Source organism: Gallus gallus, chromosome 2 (assembly GCF_016699485.2).
Source record: "Gallus gallus isolate bGalGal1 chromosome 2, bGalGal1.mat.broiler.GRCg7b, whole genome shotgun sequence".
Classification (NCBI taxonomy): domain Eukaryota; kingdom Metazoa; phylum Chordata; class Aves; order Galliformes; family Phasianidae; genus Gallus; species Gallus gallus.
In genome coordinates this window covers 19077113-19101445 of record NC_052533.1, presented here as the reverse complement: position 1 = coordinate 19101445, position 24333 = coordinate 19077113, and the positions used below count along the sequence as shown (strand labels likewise).

The 24333-nt window shown below is 38.6% G+C and overlaps 1 protein-coding gene across 11 annotated transcripts in view; it reads left to right on the top strand.

The window, feature by feature from the left end:
* Positions 1-24333, top strand: part of CACNB2 (calcium voltage-gated channel auxiliary subunit beta 2) — a 229796-nt gene that overhangs the window by 150297 nt on the left and 55166 nt on the right. For 7 of the 11 annotated variants that reach the window (XM_015282014.4, XM_015282013.4, XM_015282012.4 and 4 more), the window contains one exon: positions 3625-3744. In XM_015282014.4, the coding sequence (XP_015137500.1) occupies positions 3625-3744 (120 nt within the window). Of the gene's footprint in view, positions 1-2201; positions 2774-3624; positions 8496-24333 lie in introns of those variants that run through there. The other 4 variants (XM_040691871.2, XM_425981.8, XM_015282015.4 and 1 more) reach the window with 2 other exon arrangements.

The following is a 24333-nucleotide window of genomic DNA, read 5'->3' as shown; positions in this document are numbered from 1 at the left end:
ACCCAGGAAGGTAATCTAGTTTCTTTACCTGTAGTGAAGGGATGACGCACATCCGCTTGGTTATGTATTCCTTGAGTAATCAGATTATTTCCAACTTAGATAAAAACTATGATGAAATTACAGTGATCTTTTTTTTTCTTCATATAAAAGCAGTTGAAAACATTCCGAGCCCATTAAAAAAAAATAGCTTTCAAAATGTATTATGTGCTCCCCTTCCCTCCTGATGTCAGACTTTGGGTGGGTTTTTTTGTTTGTTTGTTTGTTTTCTTTTTTTTTCCTTTTCCATATTCAGGAAGTGAAGAAACTCCTGACTTGTACTTTCCATGGAAAATTGATATGACCATGTCTGTCCCACTGGGGAAATAAATGTAACGTTGAGTTACATTGATTTGTCAATATAATTAAAATAAATGGAATCATTATGACTTTCTGGATGTGCGTTGGGATTGCGGCCAAGACAAGACAGGACCAGCACTGCAAATTATCTCTGTGGCTGGAAGATGAAATTCCAGTTTCAGTAGATGTGACCTAACATCTTGTCCCTTTTGGGGGCACAGGAATGATATTTCTGTGCTTTGTGCTTTCTCATAGGTTGAGGACCTTAGGCAATATCCGTTCTGGACAACATGTTTAGCAACACTAAAGGTGAACCCACACCACTTCAGAGGTGCAAAATGCAATGCATTTACCGTAAAACCACTGTAGAAAGCTAACACCTATGCTGTCATTTGCTTTGTGGCAGTGTTGGGCTTAATGGCTTGCTCAGCTGTTTTCCCCTTATTTAGAGATAACATTGCTTAGAGGCTGATTTGCAACACCACGCCATGCTCCTCCAGAGCAGTGGGTGGAGCTGCAGAGCTGGAAGGGTTCGGTGGTGCCCACCTTGCAGCCAACAGGTGCTGGGGGATCCTGAAGCATCCCAGAGGCTAAGGCTGGCGTCATGGGGCTTAATCACAGTCTCAGCTTTGGTATAGATCTGCTAAAAGCAATGGTTTTGACCTCTGATCACTATTATGACAGTTGTATCAGTGTTTGATGTCTACACTGAGCTGCTGGCCTCTTGCTGCTTCTTAGTTTTTGCTACTGATTTCCACCAGCTCCACTGGTTCAATACACTGATGAACTGAAGTTTTAAACAGTAGATGCATTTGAAATGCTCTTACAAGATTACAGCGACTCTTGGCATTTTCCTAGTGGAAAATGTATTTTACAAAATTCAAGGGAAGTTTGAGTATGTTTTGCTTTTTTTGCTTTAATTCAATAGGCATTTTAGTTTTCAAAGATAGCTATAACATGGTAGATGTATTTGGACTCCTCTAAGCAAAATATCCTGTGGTGATTTATCTCCTTGATGTAAAAGACGGGTTATTAAATGTTAAGCTTATTTTTAATGGACTTCAGGGGAAGAAAACTGTGAAAGTTAAATCTACCTTTATTTCAAACTGTCAGTTTAGTGCCGACTATTGTTTGCTGCAATAGCGGTCAAATGTAGGCTGCTGCATCTCTTGCGATGGGGTAATTTTGTTAATATACAAACGGCAGCAGGGCTGAGTCCTTGGCAGCCGAAGGGCTCTGACTTTCCGGGAGAGGCTGACATGCTGCTGCAGGTGCATGGCCACTGCCCTCCGCTCTGATCTCTACTCTCTATTTTTCTTGTAACTGTGAACTCATATTTAAGGCAAGCACTTCAGTCAAGCTCCAAGGATCTTTTTTCCTCCAGAATTTTTTTTATCCAGAATTGTAAATATTCTGGATAATCATGCTTTTGTATGTTATTCCCATGTTAGCTTATGAAAGGATGGAAAGCAAAATGCAGAAATGAAATGTTTCCTTTTGCCCTGCTAGCATCAAATATTTAGGCATTAAGCGCTATGTTACAACATCCTTGCTTTTCTCATCTGCCCATGTCAGACGAATATGAGCAGTGATGAGGGGGTTAATTCCTGCTCAACAGGCACGTTTCTGTATTCAGGGCTGTGCGTAGCATGGAGCAGGGCTGGCAGCAGACGTGTGCGACAGCAGTGAGATGCTGTACCAGCCTGTCCAGTTTTCCCTCGCGTTTTCCAGCTGTTTACCCTTGAGATGTAAAATGGCAATTTGGCATAGGCTACCGGCACGGTGTGATGTGAGCATCTGCGTAAAAGGCTGCACGGATGGAGCATGCCCAGTGCTCTGAGCAGCCCGTTGCCCCACCCCCAGCCAATCTAGGAGGAGATGAAATGAACTTTGCACTTGCAAATGTCACTGAATGCATTTTGCACAGGATTTTAAAAGGTTCTCTTACAAGCACTATTTTTAACAGCCAAATCCGCCCCCCCAAATGAAAAAAGCCCTAAGTATTTTTCTGTGATCGACCTCAGTTATTATCAATTGAAGCATCTCTCACAACATTTACCTGAAGTCTGGCGTGTTTTACCTTTTTATCATTCAAACTGAGCTTTTTTTGGTGGTGGTGTGGATATTTTCTTTTTTTTTCTGATTTTTTTTTTTAACTGGCATGAGAATATTTGTGAATATAATTGCACTAGAATACTTGGAAACAGTGAGGCTGCAAGCTTGAAAGGCAGAGGGAAGAGAAGAAAGGCTCTCGCAGCAGAGCATGGATAGGAAAGGAGCGGTGATTCTGCGGTGCTCAGCGTGCACATGTTGTGTGAGATCAGTGCCGGGCGCTGCAGCTGCGGACAATAACTGAGCTGTCTGGCTAATGAAGGCCACCTGGATCAGGCTTCTGAAAAGAGCCAAAGGAGGACGTCTGAAGAATTCTGATATCTGTGTAAGCCCTGTCTTTTCATTATTGGCGTATATTCTATGTGTTGCAGAGAGGGAAGGAGGAAAAAAAAAAAGAAAAAAAAAACACGGTGTGGAGAGGACAGTTGTTTTCATTCTAATTGAATTAGCAGAACTCTGTTTTGTATGCAGGGAGATGCAGAGGGAAATCAGAGCTGTCATTATTTATAGAGCTGTTCTGGCATTGGGACTGCTTCCATTGTGGCAGTTTGTGGACCTGCGTTGAGTCCAGACAGATTTTATTAGCAAGAAGTTGATTTGTGGTCATTTACATGTTTTGCTGAGGGGTAGGAGATGGATACGAGCCATTTGCAGTTCTAATGGGGAAAGTGTGTCAGGTAAAGAGGTTGCCCTAAAATAAATGCATAGCAGAAATTAAATCTGCAATCAGGAGTGTTGTGTCACGGTAATTATTGATGGTGAAGTAGCATTTTGATTGTAAAAATGTGTTTCCTTGTTAATAATGTCACTGCTTAGAGTTCTCTTTTTTATGGAGCCATCCTTGAAGCTGCTGTGTGTCCTTCAGCCCTGCACTGCACCACTGCTGTAACTCTACAGAGCGACTGGCACAGTTTACTAAAATGCATACAGATCAGCACACAGGGATAGTGCAGGAAATGCAACACAAGGGAAGACACCTGTACTTTGGAAGTTCTCTGGAAGAAAATGTCTTTTTAGATAAATTTCACTAAGCGTCCTTCCCTTTTTGGCAGTTATTCTCTTTTCAGGGATACAGATGTAAGAGGAAGGACAAGCTCTATAACCACTTCTGCTTTTTTTTTTTTTTTTTGGATTCTAGAACAACTTGTGATACTATTTTTCCTTCCCTTTGTGCAGGGCTCGGCGGACTCCTACACCAGCCGTCCATCCGACTCCGATGTATCTCTGGAAGAAGACAGGGAAGCAGTGCGGAGAGAGGCAGAGCGACAGGCCCAGGCACAGTTGGAAAAAGCAAAGGTAAGGTGTTATGTCTCATCACAGGTCCATAAAATGTTCTGCTTTAAAAGTCTGTAATCTTATCTGTTACTGGTACAACTGTTTTTAATATGTGAGCGTGCACCATCAGACATAAAGTTTTTTTTCCATACGATAGTAGAAATTATATTTTTTAGGAAAAAAACAGAATATGTATCTTCCATGAAAAGCCCTCGATTTGCTTGTGTATTTAAGAATAATCTCTTTAAAATGTGTATACTTTTTTCTTGTATTGAATGTACGTATTGATTTGCGGTACATATGGTCAAAGCTTAGAGTTCTGACTGAGGAGACTTGCAGAAGTTTGCCTGTGGATCCCTATGGCACTTAAAACTTCTAGAAATCGTCCCTCAAATGTTCTATTCACCTCCCTTCAGTGAAGGATCAGTCCCTACAAGTCATATGGTAATGAAATCTCTTGGAAAGATCTCTTTTTCCTGGAGACTTCACTGGCTTTCTTTACCCTTTAAGTGTTAGTTGATCCTGTGCTTAATATGCTTTAGGACTTGTTAAGACCTCTGCTTATAACTTTGTACTGTTGGCATACAGTGACAGATTAGGACAGAAGTACCAGATGAGCTTCAAGTTCTTCCTTTGTGTTTATTTAGGACTGTGAGGCTTTTAACAGTAATACAGTGAAAGAGTATTTGCTTGTTTTTCTTTCATCTGTGCTGCATCTTTAAATACTATTGCACCTGTAAAAATCATGCTTGTCTTGTTTGTTATCCTTCATTTATCACTTCATTTCAGTCTCTTTTCTCTTTGCTGTCTGCCAGATCTTGGTGTACGACTTTTCTAAGAGCTGTTCTTCAGTACCGTTTCTTATATATTGAAATGCACTGCATAGATTCCTCCTCAGCTCTCCCTTTTTTTCTTCCTGTGATCTCCGTGTTTCTCTCTGGCTCCCTTCCTCCATTTTTTGCCTCGGTTTTTATTTCATTATCTCTGATCTACCTCTCGTTCTGTTTCCTTTTCCACTGCCAGCTTTGCCTCTGCCCATTTATATCCCCTGTTTTATGAGAGTTTTTGATAAATTCAGGAGTCCACATTGCTGAGGTATTCATTTGATCACGTAGCGAGGGCCAGCTCCATAAACAGTACAGCAATATAATGCATAGAGGGTTTCTTCAGGCCAGGAAACTTGAACAGGAAAACTAAAGCTGTTTTTTTGTTGTTTTTGTTTTTCCCCAAAACATAATTGTTGACCTATATTTAATAACAGCTCATAAAGCATCTTTTTGATGAACTGTTGGAACTTGCCAACCCCAGGAGCTGCTGAACACTTCTTTGAAGTTGAGTGCTGCTGCTGTAGGATCAGTACAGTAGAGGTGCCCTAGAAGCAGCCTGTTTTTTCCCTTTCCCCTCATATCTTAGAGCTGGTGCTGATCATAATCAGGAGTTTCAGTTTTATCAGTATCGCTTTTTGTTAGCTGAATATTTTCTCCTCTCTTAGGAAAGATGATAAAGACTGCTCTGAAATTCAGGTGAGGTGATGAATTTTATCTGTAAATGCACAATCTTTAAAATGAAGAGTTGCAGTAATAATATCTTGCAGACTAATCAGGGTAGAACTACTGCACTTACTGCTGAACTGATGCATCTCCTAGTGATGAGTAAATCTATGCTAGTGTTGCTATGGGAATTTGGCTTGCTGATGCTGGCTTGAATGCATGGACAGCCCTTATGTAATATTCATGACCTCTAGCACAGCTGCCATTGTAGTGCATAGCGAAAATGCTACCAAACCCCGTTTTTAAACTGTCTTTCTATACATTAAAGCAATGTTCTCACTCCAGCTGGCATAAGATACAGTCTCTAGGTCTGACACCATCTGAGACTATAAGACAACTTGTGATCAGTCAAAGTAGCAAAGGCAACTGCCAAAATCAGCCTGCTGTAACAATGGTAATTCCAATTGTACATAAGCACAACATGAATTATTTAAAACTCTTGTGCTTTAAAACAGTTTAAAGCTGGAACTACGTGAGCAGTTTTGTTTCTTGATCCAAATATTAAAAACCAGATCAGGCTGCAACGCATGGAAATAATTTTATTTAGTGAGTATAGTAGTACAGCATTTAGGGTGGAGTAATATTTAAATACTGTATGTATTTTCACTTACATTTGAAGTAAACATTTAAAAAGACAAAATATAAACCTAACCCAGTAGATCTGAAGTACTACGGAGTGTGCTGTTCTGTCTGCCTTTGCTGGCAGTTCAAGTTCCTCTCCTGTCTGCCACAGAGCAGGCAGTGAGGCAGGAACTCCGGCCCATGTTGCTGACTCTCTGTGCCCTGACCTCTTCCCGCAGGCTGCCGCTCACTGCACGGCTGCTGCTCCGGCACCAGGCAGTGCTGATGCAGCTGCTTTAACTTTGCACCTTTCAACGCTGCAAATGGAAGTGTTGATCCTAAATAAAGTCATTGTGATTCTGTTTGTCACAGGAATTAGAAAAGGGTGACATACATGAATAATGCAGCAGTGAGGGAAAATGATCGTGAATTAAGCATAGATGGAAAAAAAAAGTGCAAAAACCTGTTGAACTGTGTCATACAGTCAGTGAAAACAAATTTAATGACATCCATTTTCCTTCCTTACAGCTAGGGAAAACACCTAGCCTGTAGAGAAAAGCTGTACTACTGAAGCACACAGTGACAGATTGTTAGGATGATTTGTAAGGTTTTTAATTTGGGATTTTTATGGATTCTAATATCATATCCCATATGCAACCAGTAGGGTGAAATAAAAACAGAAGAGATAGTAAGAAAATACTCATTCTGGCCGCTTGTTTTTTAAAAGCATCGCTTCTCTAGAAAATGGTTAAGCAGATTTTGCTGACTCATTTTGGCATGTGATTTACTGTAAGGAAGCAGGGCCAGGGCACATCTATGGAGCTGTGCAGGGATGGAAAACAAAGAGGCAACAGATGAGGGTACCTGTGGGCCAGCAGCTATTCCCAGTGGAAACAGAACTTCAAAGGAAGCTGATAAGCCTGGAGATTAAAAAAATAATAATAAATAAAAAAATAAGAAAATCTTGGTTTGAGCAGTTTTACAGTGCAGGTACTGAAAGGTGGATTTCTGTGTTCAAGGCACTGAGAATTTCCTGGGAATCCTCTTCATAGCCCATAGTATGAGGACTCAGTTAAAGAGGACCTTCACTGTGGCTGATGTGTGCCCCCTTAATGATGCCCTGGTCTAAGGATTTGTACTGCTATTCTTTTTTGAATTTTATATTTATATAAAGACATAAATCTCGTGCATTTGTAAGGCAATAAATGAGTAGATTCAGTGGCACATTGCTTTTAGTATTCCTATTTTCAAAATTTGTCATTTCTGCTTGGTTTTTGCCTTTGAAAGTTGAGGATTAAAAAGAAAAACCTTTCTGTCAGTTCCTAGGAAGTACTTAATTATCCCGTAAAATATTGCAGCTGATGGTAGAGATGGGGTCAAAGGACTGTGAGGTATGAATGTTAGTGAGATCTTAAAATTCAGCGCTAAAGAAACTAATGCTTATGTATAAGAAAGGTAGCTTTGGTCTTGGTGTTTGATTTTTCTTTTGTTTGTTTGTTTCTTTCTTTGTTTTTGGCCCTTTCCATGCCAGTGAAATCAAATACGGTACAGAATATTTTAGTTTTCTCAAATGCGCTGTTTTTATTGTCTGAGATGCAGTTATTCAGGTAATCTATAAACCTCTCTTCTCAGCAAAAGCAGTTTTGTTCTTTTTTGGTCTTTTCATATTTTTAGATTTTAACCCTTTTTTTTTTTCCTTTCATGATTCTAGAGCTCTTCTATAATGCATTTGCAGCAGTCTAGCAAATAAAGTAATTGATTTTGGTTATCTCTTATACAATGCTTAGCTAATATGCCAGCTAATAAACCGTACTCAGTTTCTCACTTGAGGCTAAGGGACAGCCTGATACTCTGTGCTTTGTTAAGGAATGTTCTCATCATCCTTTGCTCCTGCTACTTCTTAAATGGTGGTCTAAGTCAGATTGTGGTCTTTCAGAAGTCAGTAATTGTGTCCAGAATAGGAAATCTCAGTTCCTGGCAGCTCTGCTTTGTTTGCAAGCCACCTACCACTCTTCTGTCAGCGTTCTTTTATGAGCTTACGAAACTTTAAGTATCTGTAATCCTGATTTAAAACTTAAATTTATTTTTTTTACACTAGGACTGTGAACCTAAAATTTTGATGCCTATCCCTTTGCTAGCTCTTAGGCAAAAATACAGAGCAATAATATAAGCTGATACGTGCTGTTTTCTTGATGTCTACTGTTGTGGTGGTGATGGCTTGTGACTGTAAGTAATAGGGCAATGTCTTAAGTGTAATGTGTTGCCCCATATATGGATTGGGAAGCACTGCTAGGATAAGACCTACGTATCCCTGCAAGGCTGAAGGCATGGAAAAGATTGTCAGATGTAATTATCCAGTGCAGCGTGCCAAGACTAGTTATTTCAGTATTTATTCACTCTCAGACAGGTTTCACAGCCCCTGAATGACCCCACGCTGCTAGCAGGCAGCTGCAAAGCTTGTTAAGGTATGTCTATTTAAGCTGTGGTAGCACTTTTGACAGGCGAGAAGTGCCCATCATCTTGATGTATGTCCCTTTATTATGTCAGCATGTTGCATCATGGAGACCCTTTCCAGTCTCTATTACAAGAGTGCTCTGGTGCTGAACAGCTTCCAAAGCCATAGCAACATGGGGTAGTGCTTTGTGTCAGCTGTTGTGTATGGTAATATTTTTTCATTGATTTCTGCTCATTTGCCCTTTTGTTTTAGAATACTTCATTGCTTGTTATCATTTAGATAGCTAATGTTGCGTATCAGAGTTGCTGGGATTACATGGGAGCTGGCACAGTGGTCTAGCTGGGAATAAATGAGTTGTTGATCTAAAAGCACAGTTGCAAATCTGGTTGTTGCTTAGCTGGGGGCGAGTTCTGCATTGCCGGATCTGCTTGGATCAGGCTGCAGATACTCCTTTCTTCATTTTCTTCATTTATTTATGCTACCTTTTCTTAGGATTGTAACACTGGGACATAAAGCACTGCTTTTACATTGCTGTCTGGGACCTGTAGTTTTATTTTTGTCTATATTCAAGATAATATACTTGTTTTCTTCTGCTTTAGTCTATATGCTTGTTCTACATTAGTGTCCCTCATTATGAGGGTTGTTTCCCTGAACATTTTATCCATTCTCACTGGCTGCATTGTTTGGGGACTGGAATTGTTTCTTCCAGTGGGGTCTCACCTTACCTGGAATCAAGTGCAACAAAGGCAGTATAGTTTCCAAAAAAAATATGTAATCTCCCATTCATCGAATTAGAATGATCAAATCTGTTTCATAAGTATTCTTTCCTTTTCTGCTATTTGGAACTGAATGGGGGAAAAAAGTGTGTGGGGGGGAAATTAACACAGCCTGTATTTAGATGCCTAACTTGAGAGAGAAGTCCTTTAGTATTCTGACGGTCTTCAAATAATCAACAGAAAGAGATTATACCGTCTCTGAGAAACAGAATTCTGTGGGAAAATCCAGAGGTAAAAGATATCTTTGTTCTATTTCATTTACGTGGTTGAACACCCACAGAAAAGGCAGTAATACAAATGTTACTTCTTGCATGCAAAACTAAACCAGCTCCTTAGTAGAAATATTTTAACCAATGTTAGTGTTGCAAGCCAGGTACAAACACCTGCAGACATCTCAAAACCTCATCCAGACATTTTTCTCCTCCTGAAATTCTCTCTTGTCTCCGTGGCAGACACCATCTGCTACCTGTCAGCACTGCTGCATGGCTGTCATTGCAGAGGTTCCCAAAGGGTGCTGCTCCTGTTGCTTGCAGGTTGTAGGTGGTGATAAGCTCTTGCCACGTCCTACGTGTGGCTGCTCAGCTGAGCTGCTGAGCATGGATGCTCAGCCCAGCCTTCAGTGTGCTGCAGGCAGTTGTGATCTGTGAGCCCAGGTGTTGGGCCAGGTGCTGCTGTGGGGGTCAGCAGAGGCTATGCAGGTTGTGGGAGTCACAGGAGAGGTTGAGGGGTGGATTTGGGGATGCTTTTTGTGACTAGTGGAGGGTGAGTGTGTTTGATGGGAGTGTGGGGAAGGAGGGATTAAGAAACATATTTAGATGTTGTTCAGGCTGGCATAAAGTTGAGCACTTTGGCTGATATAGGTGTAGTTAGATGTTGGTGGTGGTTCTAAGCAAACTGATTTCCAGTTAAGGTATATATCACCCAGCTCATTAACTTTCTTGAGGTTTATATTAGAGTCTGATTTACTGTTTCCACCATCTGAGATAGTATACCATTAATGCAGAATATGACTTTTCTCAGCAGCTGGTCCAGCCATCTCAATGCCATAGGCTCTTTTAAAGAGTTAACGTATGTCTTTTGACTTCAAAGACAATACTGATTCAAACAGAAGGGAAAACAGGATTTCAAGACGTAACCAATTGCTGAAAGTTACTAAAATGTTTGTAATCACTATTAATATTAATGTTTTTTTTTTTAATCTGTGGTATGTAAGTTGTCCCCAAAGTAGATAATTTTCATCTTTTTATTTTAAATGCTTGATGTACATTTTACGCTTCACTTCCAGCTTAATGTAGAATCCGCCTAGAGATTTTTTGTACTTCCTGTTTTCAGAAATCTTTTATTTTTCCATATTAAATGTATACGTGTGAAATGTGTTCAAGTTAGGCATTACTAATAGAGGCATGGAGAAGCATTAGGGCTCTTAGTTTTTCTTGGGTTCAGCAAAGGATAAGTTTTAAATTGTCTGTCAGTCCGAATGTTTATATCTGTGTGCTCATATGTGTGCATTTTATATATCCATATGCACATGTGTATGTATGTTTTCACATGTTAGGTTAACTGAATTGGTGACTTGAACTTGCCATTTATGTTCTACAGTTGGTGACTTCCTACGTGAAGTATTTATTTTATACACAAGGAAACTGTTATACTAAGGGTTAGCCTTCTGAGGCAGTAGAAGTGTTTATCAGAGAACAAAGTGTTCCTGTTATCAAAGCTTCCATGGGATTTATGGAAGCTGATATGAGGTGGAGTAAGGACTTCAGCACAGCCAGTAATGGGTCACCATGCAGAGGTGTCCCAGCTGGCACTTCTGGGCCTCATTTGATGCAGCAGCTTCCGTTGTCCCATTTAGGCTGTATTTTCTGCAGTAGTACTTAAGTGACTGTTTTCCAGATGCTTCAGGAACTAACCTGATTGCTGTTAGATATGACACCTGTGTGATGTGTGTTATGCAAGAGGGTGCTTGTACAGTACAAGAGTAGACTGACATCAGTGCTAATTCAAAAATGTTTTCTTAGGAAACTTTAATCACAGAAACTAGTCATTGACCCTATAAAGCCAAGAAACCAAAAGCCCAAAGTAAACTGGTGATACCTGGGAGAAAGATGCTCTGTGTTCCCAAGTTATGAATGTTTAACGTGGAAAAACTCAGCTTGAACTATGAACAGTGTATGGTTTCTGCATTATTCATATGACAGAAATTCATTAAAAACATTTTAAGATTCAGAGAGGGCTCCAGTGAAGGTTTGTTGGTTTTTTCTGCCATCTTTTTTTTCTGTATGCTGTGTTAAACCAGGGCATGCACTAGAGCAAAAACAACTCTGTGGCATGAACTTCCCCTAACGTTCGCCTTGGAGTCTATGGAAACCACGGAACATTTTCTTTGTACCTCCAACCTCACATTGACATTTTCCTCTGGCATTTCAAAAGCACTTGGCAATCGATACTTTTATTTAATCTGATACGAAATCTTAACAAATAGGTGATATTCTCTAGCTTTAGCTGAGATAGTATCCACTGAAATATTACTCGTTGCATTTTATTTTTCTTAAATAGCCTTCTTCTCCTTGCTAAGTAAAGATGATGGTTGTTATGATTGTTTCACAGAGGATTATTTTTTTTATTTAAGTCAAAGTTTATTGATAGCATAAAATAAGCAAAGGCTACCTAGTTTTAAATCATAGTACAGTGGCAACCAATTCAGCTGTGCAAACAACTTAGATGTTGCTCCTATTGCTGGGGAGAATCCTATAGTTTCTCCCATTATCCTCTTGTCTAATATGTATTATATCCTCTTGTTTAATATGTATATTATAAATATGTGGTTTACAACCTGTCCATATTTGGGCAATTCTATCATAACAAAATTGTTATATTATTTTTCTATCCTTTCAGTTGCCCCCAAGGGTTGTCATGAAAATGTGAATTTCTCATAGTTTATAATTTTTAGAAATGAAACTCCCTTCTTTCTTCTTTCTAACTCTTAAAAAAATTCTCATTCTCTGCTAACAACTTAAACCCTTTTGTCTTACGTGAGTAAAAGCTGTTCTTTTTTTGTTCCTGGAAAGATATGATGGTACGTTGGTGACAAGGATGTGACTAAAATACGTATCTACAAGACTATCTTTTATTCTTATTTTGGGAATCTTCTCAGATAGATACCTATGTTATATTATATTATATTTGGAATTCAAAGAACAGTTTGAAAACTTCAACCCTGTTTTCTGTATTTTTGAACGGATCTGCATTTGACAGATATGGAAGGTGGGGATCCACCATGTGGTTTGAGGCTTTATTTTGCAAATATTCTTGTGCTATTGATCTGCAAACTGTCCTTGTTTCAGTGACTGAAGGAAAAAAATATCTTGAAAGGGAAGATGAAGGCTCAAACTGCAGCTGCTTTGATTATTTTGACTAGAGATGTCAGAATGTTGAACTAACAGAAGAGATGCGCTTGCTGCTTTTTGACTCCATCCATTCAACCAATTATTTGAAAATTGAGTTTTAAAATGTTGTTGGCTTCTAATAGTTCACTTGAAATGAAATAGATGAGGAAAAAGCACTTGTTTTTCTGCTCTGTTTAGGTCACCTCTGTCTGTCATGAGAGAGTTGCTTCCTGACTGAAATAAAAATTAGAAGAAATGCTGAGTGCCTGCCATCTTGAGACAGCTGTATATGTTGCTTTTAGTAATCATCAGTAACAAATAGCAGTAATTGAAGAGGAAAATACATTTCTGACTTTAGATAATAGTCAAATTACAGTTGAAATTAGCCATCCCAGAAGTGCTGTAAGGAAACTTAAAACACTTATCATAGTTGAGGTTTTTTTTTTCTTGTTATTTTGTCTCCTTACTCTCTTTCTTGCAGCCAGCTGAGTGACTCATGCATGAAAGCGCATACTTTGCTTTCTCCCCTGGTGTTTCCTGACAATCCAGCCACTGTGGATGATGTGATATGCTCAGTGGACTTGAATGTATGTGGTTGCCCCTTACCTGGTGGGGCCCACCTTGTGCTGTCTCTCCTGTTGCTTAAACTATCAGCTGCAGGAATGGGGCTGTGATATTTGGCATCCCAACAGGAGGATGAGGAAAAGGAGTGTTTCCAGTGCCTGTCCCAGCTCTGCTGAGAGTGACCTGAGGACTGGGATGGCTGAGGAGCTGATGAACAAGGACCTCAGTACCTCCCTCTTGCAAGAGCAATGCTGAGGAGCTGTGCTGGAGTGTGCCAGCTGTGTGTATGTGAACTCAGAAGGAAAGATTCTCCTCCTACTTTTAAACTCTTCTGAATCCAAAATCACCGGATTAAGTAATCCAGCATAACGTAGTTTCTTTGCTGTTCGCTCTTCCAGAGCAATAGCTCATCTTGGCATTAGGCTCAGTGCTGGGTGAAATCTTCAAGGCAAGCTTTAATTTCTCTGTAAAGCTTGTGATTAAGATGCTTGCCTGAGGGCAGGGAGAAGGCAAATGGATGAAATGGGTTTGGAAAGAAATGGACAAAAAGGAGATTGATTCTTTCAGCCTTGTTCTGTGATTCAGGTGGAAGACATGGTGGGAAGAAGGAAGTACAGGGAGTTGAGCATTAACAGTCTTGAGTACTGTTTTAGCTTGGGATATTAAGTTTTATTTTGCACTCCACACTGTGCTGTATGTCTTAGTTTCAGCTGGGATGGAACTTTTTTCTTCTGAGTGTCTGGTACAATGCTATGCTTTGGTTCTAGGAGAAAAACAATGTTGAGCCCCTAGAGCCAGAACAATTCCCACCCTCTTCAAAACTCCTTGGTGTGCAATATCCTTCTGGCCATTTCAAGTCAGCCATCCTAATTCTGTTCCCTCCTAGCTATTTGGGCCCTTTGCTGCAAATGGCCTTGGCTCTCTACTATGCTGCTTAACAGGCAACTATAAGCATTGGTGTGTTACCCACATTAATTTTCTCCTAGAACTGAAACAGCATCATACCAGGCATCTGAAGAAAACAATTCTGTCCCAGCTGAAACCAAGACATTGGGTATCTCTGACAACATGTTTGGTGACATTGGCTTTGGATCCAAAATATTTGTTCAAGAAACTTCTATCTGCAGCTGCTCTGTTAATTGTTTCTTACCTCTGGCAGTAGACCACAGTGATGGTCAGTGGACTGTAGTGCCACCTCACAGGCAGTAGTGTGCTGCGATATGGGGGTTTGGTGGAGGCTGAAGGCTCCAAACCACAAGATTGAAGTGTATATTTTTTCATCTGAGAAATCCTTTATCTTTTCCTGTCTGGAGTAAGATCTTACACTCTTCTACTGCTGAAGACAGGAATCCAGACAAGTATGATTCAGCAGTTGGAAGATGCAACATCTATTACATTCTACATTCAGCTTTCATGTCACTGCAGAGAGACTGATATTCTTTTTCTGTGTTTTATTCATGATTAGGTTCTTGAAGCCATGATCATTAATTCTAGGCACAGTTAATAGCTGTCCTTGTACATGACTTCCCGCAGATTCTCCCAGTATGTATTAATCCTGACTTGAAGCTCTCTCCACAGTGTTCTTTTATCAGGAAAAAAAAAAAAAAAAAAAAGTACTAGATGTAATAAACCATGCCTACTAAGGCAAACTCCTTTATGAGGGCCTGGAATTGCAGAGATGAAAAGCTCTTAAATATGCCATAACTGTATCTTATTCTCAAATGCTTTACTGAGCATTTAGTAGTAGACATTATTTGTGGTCACAGAAAAGTTCTTTCTCAAAAATGATAAACAATTAATGCCCTTCTGATGCTGTCATGTTTCATGAGCATGTATTCAAAGCAAAGTAAATTTAAGTTCTATATCAGTTTCTCTGAGATGTTGCAACAAGTATATTGTTTTGTAAGATGGATCATTATGACACTCAGAGGGTTCAGTGACAGTATTGCTATGGTGTTATGTATTTATATTGTTTACCTGTCTATATAACCACAGCATTGAGCTCTAGGCATCATAAAAATGCTATTCTGAATGTTGATTTTCATTAAATGAACTCATTTCTTTTAATGATTTTCTGTAAATGGGAACTAACTCAAGAGCCTCCGTATCAAAATCTACAAACAAATCTTTTCTTTCTTGTTGAAAGATGAATTTTTGTTTTGACTGTTTTAAGTAGAACTAAAAGAAATTAACTGATAAACATTCGTGCAGCTGGAGAAAAATCAGTTTACTGCGCCCTCTTCAAATTGATGGCTAAGAAAAATTTTAGCATTTATCAAAAATATGGGAGAAATAGGCTGGGCTCACTTTGTAGCAAACTCTTCAATTTGTCTCCCTTGCTCATTTATTCTTTTCTTTCTTTGTATTAAAAAAATAAAGAGAAACAAACAACGTTGTACTTGGATTAAATAGAGCATTATCCATTCAGTGTGTTTATAGAAACAAGTTGTCTACTTCCAATGTCCTGACCTTCAGTCTTTCTTTAAGTTGGTTGACACATTTTCTAACAAGCTAAAAGTTTGGAGGAGATATAAGGGGGAGGGTGTCTTATCGAATTACTGAAATCTGTTGATGTTCTTTTTCAGTGGAATAACATTGAACGGAAATAGAAGATAACATGTTGGTGCAGTTCAGAATTGAGTTCAGAGTTGAATTCAACTAGTAAACTAAGCAGCTATTCAGAATTTAAGAACACAAGTTCATCTTGTTCAAAGAATACAAATCTAATTCAGCATTGTGGTCGCATACGCATTTAAGGAAAGTCCAATATATTTTTGTAGAATTCTGCAATAAGTGAAAAAAATTCTAAACCTTGACAGTGTACTCTTTAAATTTGCCTAATTGTGTTTTTTCTTTTATTTTTTTCTCAGCTAAAGACACTTTCAGTTACTTTTTGATTAGCATTTCAGTACATTCTGTATTTCTTGTGACTTTGGTTCGTCACATTCTATATAAGGTTTGAGATTTTTAATGCAGTAGAAGGAAATTAAACTGTTGAGGATCAGCAAATTAAGTGGATGATGCCTTTTAGCAACAGTTGAATAGCTGCTCTGTGTTGCTTTAGCTATATTAAGGGTGGTAACAGCTTTAACAAATGCTGGGTCCTGTGTGAAATCAGTATCAAGTATGCACAGGAAAAAAACCTTTTGCAGAGGTGGGGGATGCACATGTTCTTGCATAACACTGTCAAATTTAGCAGTCAATTGAATAACACCCAAAGAAGTTTCATGTGTGGAGAGTAAGGCTTCTCTAAATATCTGTAAAATGCCAAATGATGGGTATGAAACATTTATTTTAGCAATATTTTAGCAATAAGCAGCTCTGCTATAATGCTTCAGTCACTATTTATCCTATGAAAGGGAGTGCTGAGTGTGGGGTCAGTTGTGCTGCAGAACTCTTGAAGCTCAGTCTCTTTCTGCACTACTTTTGGTTACTGCCAAGCATTCCTTTAAATATCAGCTGTCTCCAGTCAGGCTGTTTGAAATATATGTACTAATTTTTGGTGACCTTCATCAGAAAGATAATGACAAGAAGCGAAAACGCAGTAAAAGTGATTATGGGAAGCTAGCCACTGCCTCTGTCATATCTCTGTTATATAAAATGCCCTTGTAGTAGAAGGCATTAACAGTTTTGTCTTGCTCACTCTTGGCAAATATTTTCTTTATACAGTTGCTTTATCTGAATTTTTCAGAGCAGGCAAACCTGTCTGTACAGCTGTTAGTTCACGTACATCGTGCTATAGTTTTTGTTCAGTTGCCCCTATGGCATATTTTTCAATGCCAAATTCTTATTTGATGTTGTCTGTATTTACAGCAGATACTTGTTCACTGTGCATAGTCAGTCCTTACAGACAGTTGTTTCATTTTGGGAGGTAAAATAGGTAAAAGCTCAGTTATTCACTGCATGTTCTTCAGATATTTCTGATGTCTTTTTCATCTTTTATTCCTTTCTGAGTCCCAGCATGCATTTCCTCAGCATCTCCCCTCCTGAGGTGACCAACAGAAGCTTCCAGAGCTTCTGAAGTCTGCCTTTAGAGGTAGAAAAGATTCAAGTTGCTTCCACTCCCTGACCAGTATCCCTAATATTTAACAGCCTGACTAAAAGCTTGTGTGGACTGGTGTGCTGAATGCCATCCGCGGCTGATGGGTGGTGCTTAGAACCTACAGTGATACTTAAAGCCAGTTTCAGCATAATCAGAAGGAGAATTCCATGGATGGACTCCACTGCCATGCAAATTTAATAGTTTTATTTATTAACACAAAAATGATTATTCTTCAATATCAGGATTGCATTCAGACAAAAAGGAAAAAAGCGTATTTTAATGTTCTTCTAGAACTTGAAGAAAAAGTCATATATTAAATGGCCTCTAAGTCACTCCTACTATCCTTGAAGTTGTGAGATGGTAGGCTGTACACGAAGAAAACCAGTTATGAGTAATATATGTTATTTTATGTTGAATGCTTAAGTTGTAATATAGATTCTGTACTCAAACCTGGGATTAGTCATTCCATTTAGCCTAGCTGAAGTCAGCAGATAAGATTGCCCAGAGAGGTTGTGGATGCACCATCCCTGGAGGTGTTCAAGGCCAGGTTGGCTGGGGCCCCGGGCAGTCTGGTCTAGTATTAGATATGGAGGTTAGCGGCCCTGCCTGTGGCAAAAGGGGCTGGATCTTGATGATCCTTGAGATCTCTTCCAACCCAAAACACTCTGTGATTTAGCAATCTTTTAAATGACTCCAATCAGCTTAGAATATCTATCAACACAGACACTTATTACTTTGTAATGTATGTATACAAAGGATAGATACAGGTGAAGATGAGCCTGCATTTGACTGAAAGTAGCATTTGTTTACTTGTTAGTAGGCTGGCAGAAAATTCTGTATGCTAAAATAGTGGAAAAAATTTCAAAAATTTTTAAGTCAAAAAGTAGTCTTTTAAAGGAATTTCCATGAAGTCATTGGCTTTTATCACCAAACTACAAAAATAAAAGGGCAGGAGATCAACATCCAGATAACGTGTGACACTGAAAAAGAAACATTTCAAATCAATTTTATTTAAACAACTTCATAAGCACAGTTGATTCACAGCTATTGCTTTTCTTTATTGGACTATGCTAATTACTTAATGCTATAAACTTATTTTTCTACAGGCGAATGCTTTTGACTTGCTCTCTTGCTGGAAAAGCATTTGTTTGTCACTGCGTGTTGAAATACTGAGAACTATTAGAGTTAAATGTAATGAGGAAAAATAGTTTCAAGCGTTGTTAGTTTTCTGATCCTGTTAACCCCATTGCTGTAAATTGTGATTCTGAACCTGAAGAGAAAGTATGGGAGTAAGAAGACATAATTGAGGGGTCATGGCGAGAGGGCATTTTCATTCAGCGAGAATGCTGGCTGAAATACTTGAGTGTTCTTAAACTGTGGCCTGAAGAACATTCTAAGTAAGAGTTACTATAATTTCATTATTAGAATACCCTTGAAAGTACATTTTACACGACTTCTGCTTCACTTCATAAACAATCACTACACTGCCTCTGATCCAGGGCCGTTCACCTCACCTACCTCTGTATTTCTCAAGCAAGTACTGTATAGAGGGAACAGCTAACTTGCATGTGGACATGAATTTTACTAGTCCTAATTTTCCAAAATGGATTATTTGTTCCTCTCTCCCCAGCCTTTTCCCTCAATTTCACCACATAAGCCATGGCAGTGAGGTGCATTAAGGCACCTGACAGCTTGCATCCTTGCTCCTTCCCAGCTGGCGCATATCTGCAGTCAGGCAGTGGTGGCAGGGAGGGCTGCTGGCTGCTTTCTGCCATGTGCAAGAAAGCAAAACTTGAGAGCTGCCCTCATTTTAAGCTTAAACAGGGGGAGGAAATAATTTCCTTTGCAGGAAGGAAATTTTCATCACTAATATTTGGTTTCTTAGATGTGGAAATAAAACCAACTGTGTAGACAGTACGCTCTATCTATTTTTGTGTCTAGTGGCTGGGGTCACTCTTAACTGCCTTCATTTGTTTGTATGTTAGTTGGCAGTTTGGGTAAATTCACAATTACGCTGCTTTAAGGCGGAGCAGGAACTTCCCTACTTTCACTAGCAATGAGAAAGGGGTCTTTGAATGTGCAGTGTCTTTCTAAAATTTCCTTCCTAAAGGATGTTGATTTTCTTAAATATAACTTTCTTTTGAGTTCCTTGCTGTTTTTGTGTTGGTTTTCTTTTTTTTTTTTTAACTCATTCTTATAATAAACTGCAGCATTTATTCCAGTTTCTTTAGTACTGTAAGTCATCAACTTTTGTTATAAGTTCAGAATATCTTTTGCCCAAAGGCTACTTTTAGCCTGCAAGAAGTAGTTACACTCAATATATGGCTCATATTGCAAAAGGATGGATGCACATGATCTCTAGAGTTAAAAATTGTTTATCTGTGTATATGTACACTTCGATTAAAATACCAAATCTGAAATCTTGTAGAAGTGGCTGTTACGTTTCTACTAGTAAATCCCACCTCTGCAGTGTCCTGTGTGAAAAAGAAGTAGAATCCACATGAAATGGCAGAAAGGGAGTCTGTAAATGTAATCAGTAAATGTCTCAAATAGAACATTTTTCATTTGTCTGGATTCCCTCTCAAGGTAGGAACCTTGTTCTCCAGGACTCATGTAAGGTTTCATGGGCTCTGTATGCTGAGCAAACAAGTGCATGAAGTAGACTTTTGGCCTCTGACTTTGGATTGGTCTCTGCCTCTTTCATTCCTCATGTTGTTTCCTTATGTGCTCATTTTAATTCAGTAGGTGGTTCTTTTCTTTTTTTTTTTTTAACATCTTCTTTACATCTTCTTTCAATACCTATGTCCCACTGAGATCCTCCTTAGCATATGTTGTTTGCCTCTAGGGAATGATTAGCATGAGTAGGCATTATAATCTCAGATTTTTGTTTTCCATTTTCTTTTGTATGTATCTGCAATGTTCCTGTTTTGTTTTTTGTTGTTTGTTTTCCAAATAAGGTGTTTTAGCTTGTTTGAATGATAAAACCTAGTTCAACATATGAGGAGAATTTTAAGTTAATTTGATGTGTCTGGATAGAACCAGAGTGATCAGTGCTCCTAATTCCTGCCCATCCACTGTGCAACAACTATGCTTTTCCTTCATTCAAGCCTCATTTCTCTTGCATTTCATTTGCAAGCTTTTCAAAGTTCTGTCATTCCTTGCTCATTTTTAAAAATGCTGTAGCATCTTGCTTGTGATTCTTAGTGCTCTTTAGTGTTTTAGACTGGGGAAATAAAACCTGAAAATGATTACTTTTTTTTTTTTTGTAGTACCTCAGGTAGTGTTTTCTTGTCATCCTTGTATCTTATCTCAATTTATTCCATAAACATAGTGAGATGTGGCTGTTTTCTTCTAAACTTGGTTTTGAAGATTGAAAGAGAGTCTTGCATGATAATGCGTTTTACTGAGTTGTCTCCTTGCCACACCTGCAGCTGCACTTCTGCTCATCTTTAGGACAGTGATTCAGTGATGGCTTTAGCAATATTGTTCACGGTGTAAATTTGGTTGATTTCTCATGCTAATGCCCTGAAGCCTCAAAAAGATGAAAGCCCTGTGGTCTTGATTTTTAGTACCTCTCTCTTATCGTACACCATTCCCTTAATATTGGCACTGTGTTAAAAATCACTTTTGGATGTTTGTTAAAAACTTAGTAGCTTCTTCAAGGTTTGGATGTTGTGAGTAGATTTCTACTTCTACTACTTATTTTTATATTTGGCGGAAGTTCCGTGACACTTTTAAAAATCTTCTTATGTCAGACATTTCTGCCTTTGTTCAAAGGGTTGGTTGGTGTCTGTTTTTGCTTGCTTTATTGCTTAAGTCTGAACCCTTTCTTCCTCTCCAGTTTGTGCTTTATAGTAACAAAGACTTCAAGATATGCATAATATTGTTCAATGCAGTTGTCTACAGAACCATTAAAAAGAAAATACTATATCTATAGCTGCTAGGTTTTAAATGACAATACCCTTTTATGCTACTGAAAAATTAAAATGCAGAAATCTAAGCTTATATATAAGATGATATAATAAAGCTATGTCTTATGTTTAGAAGTAGAAATAGTAATAATAGGTTTTTTGGAGAATGTAGAATTAGAAATTATATATATCTAAATTTCCCATTCAAAAGGGAAGAGTGTGTTATGGACATGTTGCTGAAGCTGTAAGCTTTTTGGGATATGAAGTAGCCCATGTAGCATCCATTACCTAATTGATGAAGACTCACTGTGGGAATCCTTCCGTGCCAGCATTGCTTCTGGATTAATTTGCCATTGCACCTTAGTCATCTCTGTTGCATTTACTTTTATCACAGGGCAAGGGAAACTCACTGCTCCCTTTGCATGGAGGGAGAATTATTGTCTTTCCATGGAAAGTATATATATATAATGATTGCCAATCTAGTGGCCAAGGAGATATTAAACTGTGGATAATGTTCATGCATGAGGCACGTTTATATATACGTATGTGTGGGTGTGTGTATGTATATATGTATATATAAAATTATTTTCAACATGACAAAATAAAGCTGCAAAGTGTATTTCATGTTTTCATGTCCAATCTGCAGTTGGATTGGAAGATACTTAACGCCTGCACTCAATCTAGAAAACATTTCCTCTAAGTTCACATAGATGGCAAATTGGGAACGCTTTTACTTTCACTTGCAGTTCCTCTACTGAAACAGAGAATTTTCAAACAGTAAAATCAGAGTCCCACCAAAATTAGTCTTCCACATTATATGTGGAAAGGATAAAGACAGCAACAATGTTTGCCTGTTGAATTCTGGCTGTGACTCTATCTTTATTCCTCTGCTTAGGAACATTTGGTACTTTTGAGAGCTAAATACAGCTCTTAGCAATGTACAACTGAACACCTTATCCAAAAGATTCCTCTTATTCTTGACCTTTTCAAATAAGTGGACACACATAGGAGAAAAAATCCAACTCAAAACCTGATGTATAGTCTTGCAGGGGCAGGTCACAAGTTTTTCTTATTTTTGATGTTGCTTGGCTTGAGATTTCTGGATACCAAGGAAAGGTTTGCAGTGTCGTAAATGATTGGAAAAAGCATACAGTATTTCAAACTTTTTATAGAAGAAAACAAGTACAGTTTAAGAGACATTTACATTATTGGGTTTATTCCTGTTTTATTCACTTCATTTTCATATTTAGTAATTTGTTTTCAAAACTACTACTTGTTCAGTAGTTATCCCACGTTTCTACAAATTACGTTTCTCTGTGTAATAGAAAATTATACAAACCAAAGAAGTTTTGGGTTTGGTTTATTTGTTAGATGTAGTAATAAAAAATATAAAGTAATGTATTTGTGAGTGCTGAATCTTGAAAGGAATAGAATGAAGATGTGTGAAGTGTGATTTGAAAAACATCGGCCTTGTGCTGCTTGGACAACTTTAAAGCAAATAATTTGAATGATACAAGGAAAATAAAACCCAAACTGTTTTTAATGCTGCCCATTTGGTGAGCTGGGTTTAGCTAGCTAACGGCATGCCTTTTTTTAAGGAGACGAAAGATGTTGTACTCTCACTTTTGCATTCTGTGGGAAAAAGTGAGTCAGATTTTACTTTTCACTTCTAAAAACCAGCTTGATTTAGGAGGATTGATCTCTTTGGAGGCAGTCTTGATGTTCCAGCTGCTTTTATACATGGATGGTTTTTTTTGTTGTTGTTTGTTTGTTTTTTCCAGAAAAGGTGTTTTTAGCCAAATGTCTTATCTCATTAACTGTGTTGCATCTCAGTCACAGAATAGGTTACTTGAATTATTACCAGTTTATAGCTTCTAAACTCATTGTGGTGGACAAAAGGAAGCATTTAATATGTAAAGCCAAGAGTTCATAATTAAATAGATATTGTTATTCTGATTTCACTGGTTTCAAATTACATGCAGTGAAAAGAACATATATACAAACTTTCTAATCTACATCTCTTTCTTTCCTCACTTCATCTCTTGGTCCTAATGTTGATGGGAACAGCTGAGATTAGGGTCATAGTCATCAGAGTGGAGTGCTGTGATGGGAGAGTACAGAGCTGATGTTGGTGGATTCTTCTACCTCTGGATAGGATCCACTGTGGCTGCTACTGTGTGTATCAGCATGCTTTGCAGCTTTCCCTTCCTTCATTGCAATATAATTTCATGCTAAAACAAGAAGTGGTCTTTTAGGATGGATATTGGTTCTTTGCTCTTTTCTTTGTCCCAAAGACCTCACTCCCTTGATGGTGGCCAGTCATGGACCATGGGATGGGTCCCATGTTAGTGCACTCAGGGCTCTGCTTTCACTCTGTGCACGTGCTTCTCTCTGCTACCTTTTGCTCCAAGATGATAGACAGCACATTCCACATAGAATAATTCCTGGTTATTACTGTCTATTGATTGTAAAAGCATACTAGGCACTGCACAGAACAATTGCACAAAGCTAAGCAAAAAAGTAAAGCAAATTGCCTACTGGTTACCTGGACATTATATAATTTCTGTTAGGAGTTAAAGTGAGTCTCCAGGCAGGACAAGATAAGATTCTCAGGTCCGTGCTATTAATTCAACACAAAGCCAGTGGCCTGTTACAAGGAACACCAACATTTCATGTACTCAACTGTAAGGTTGAGTGGCATTCCTCCCACTTTCTCCAGAGAGCCCTTGAAAAAAGCAGCTTTGCAGAGATATCAGACAAGTACAGTTGCACAGAAAACTGAGGGCAGAATCTTGTCCAGTTCATCTTCACAGAGTCAGCTGAGAAAGGAGAACAAGGATGTGGCAGGTGCCTGCTGAGAGAGTGGAGGGGGAAATCATGAAGAACTTCAAAGCAAAAAAGCAAAGAACATCTGAGAACCATCGCTGGTGATAACAACAACAACAAAAAAAGAAAATACAGAAAAAGATGAGAGAAGTAAGGGCAGTTTAGTTTAGTTTAGTTGCAGGCCTCAGGAAGTCATAAGCTGAACACTGAAAACAATGTCACTCATGAAGTTTAGTGCAAAGTTACTGAGTCTTTAGGCAAGGCTAGGGAAACATTTTCAAGCCTCCTTTCAAAATTGCAAGGCCTGAAATACTAGCTTTATTTTATTTCTAATTTTTTTTAATGAGAGCTGAGATTCTAGCTAAATCATAACATTTTAAGATCACAAGCTATAAGGACTGAATAACCCAGTACTTAAAAAAAATATGCATATTGGCGACACTACTCGCTTTCTGAAAGCTGACAGCAAGGGATGATTGAGAGCTGTAAATTCTCCTTGTCGTTTCACCCTTGAAAACTTGTGCCCACTGCATGCA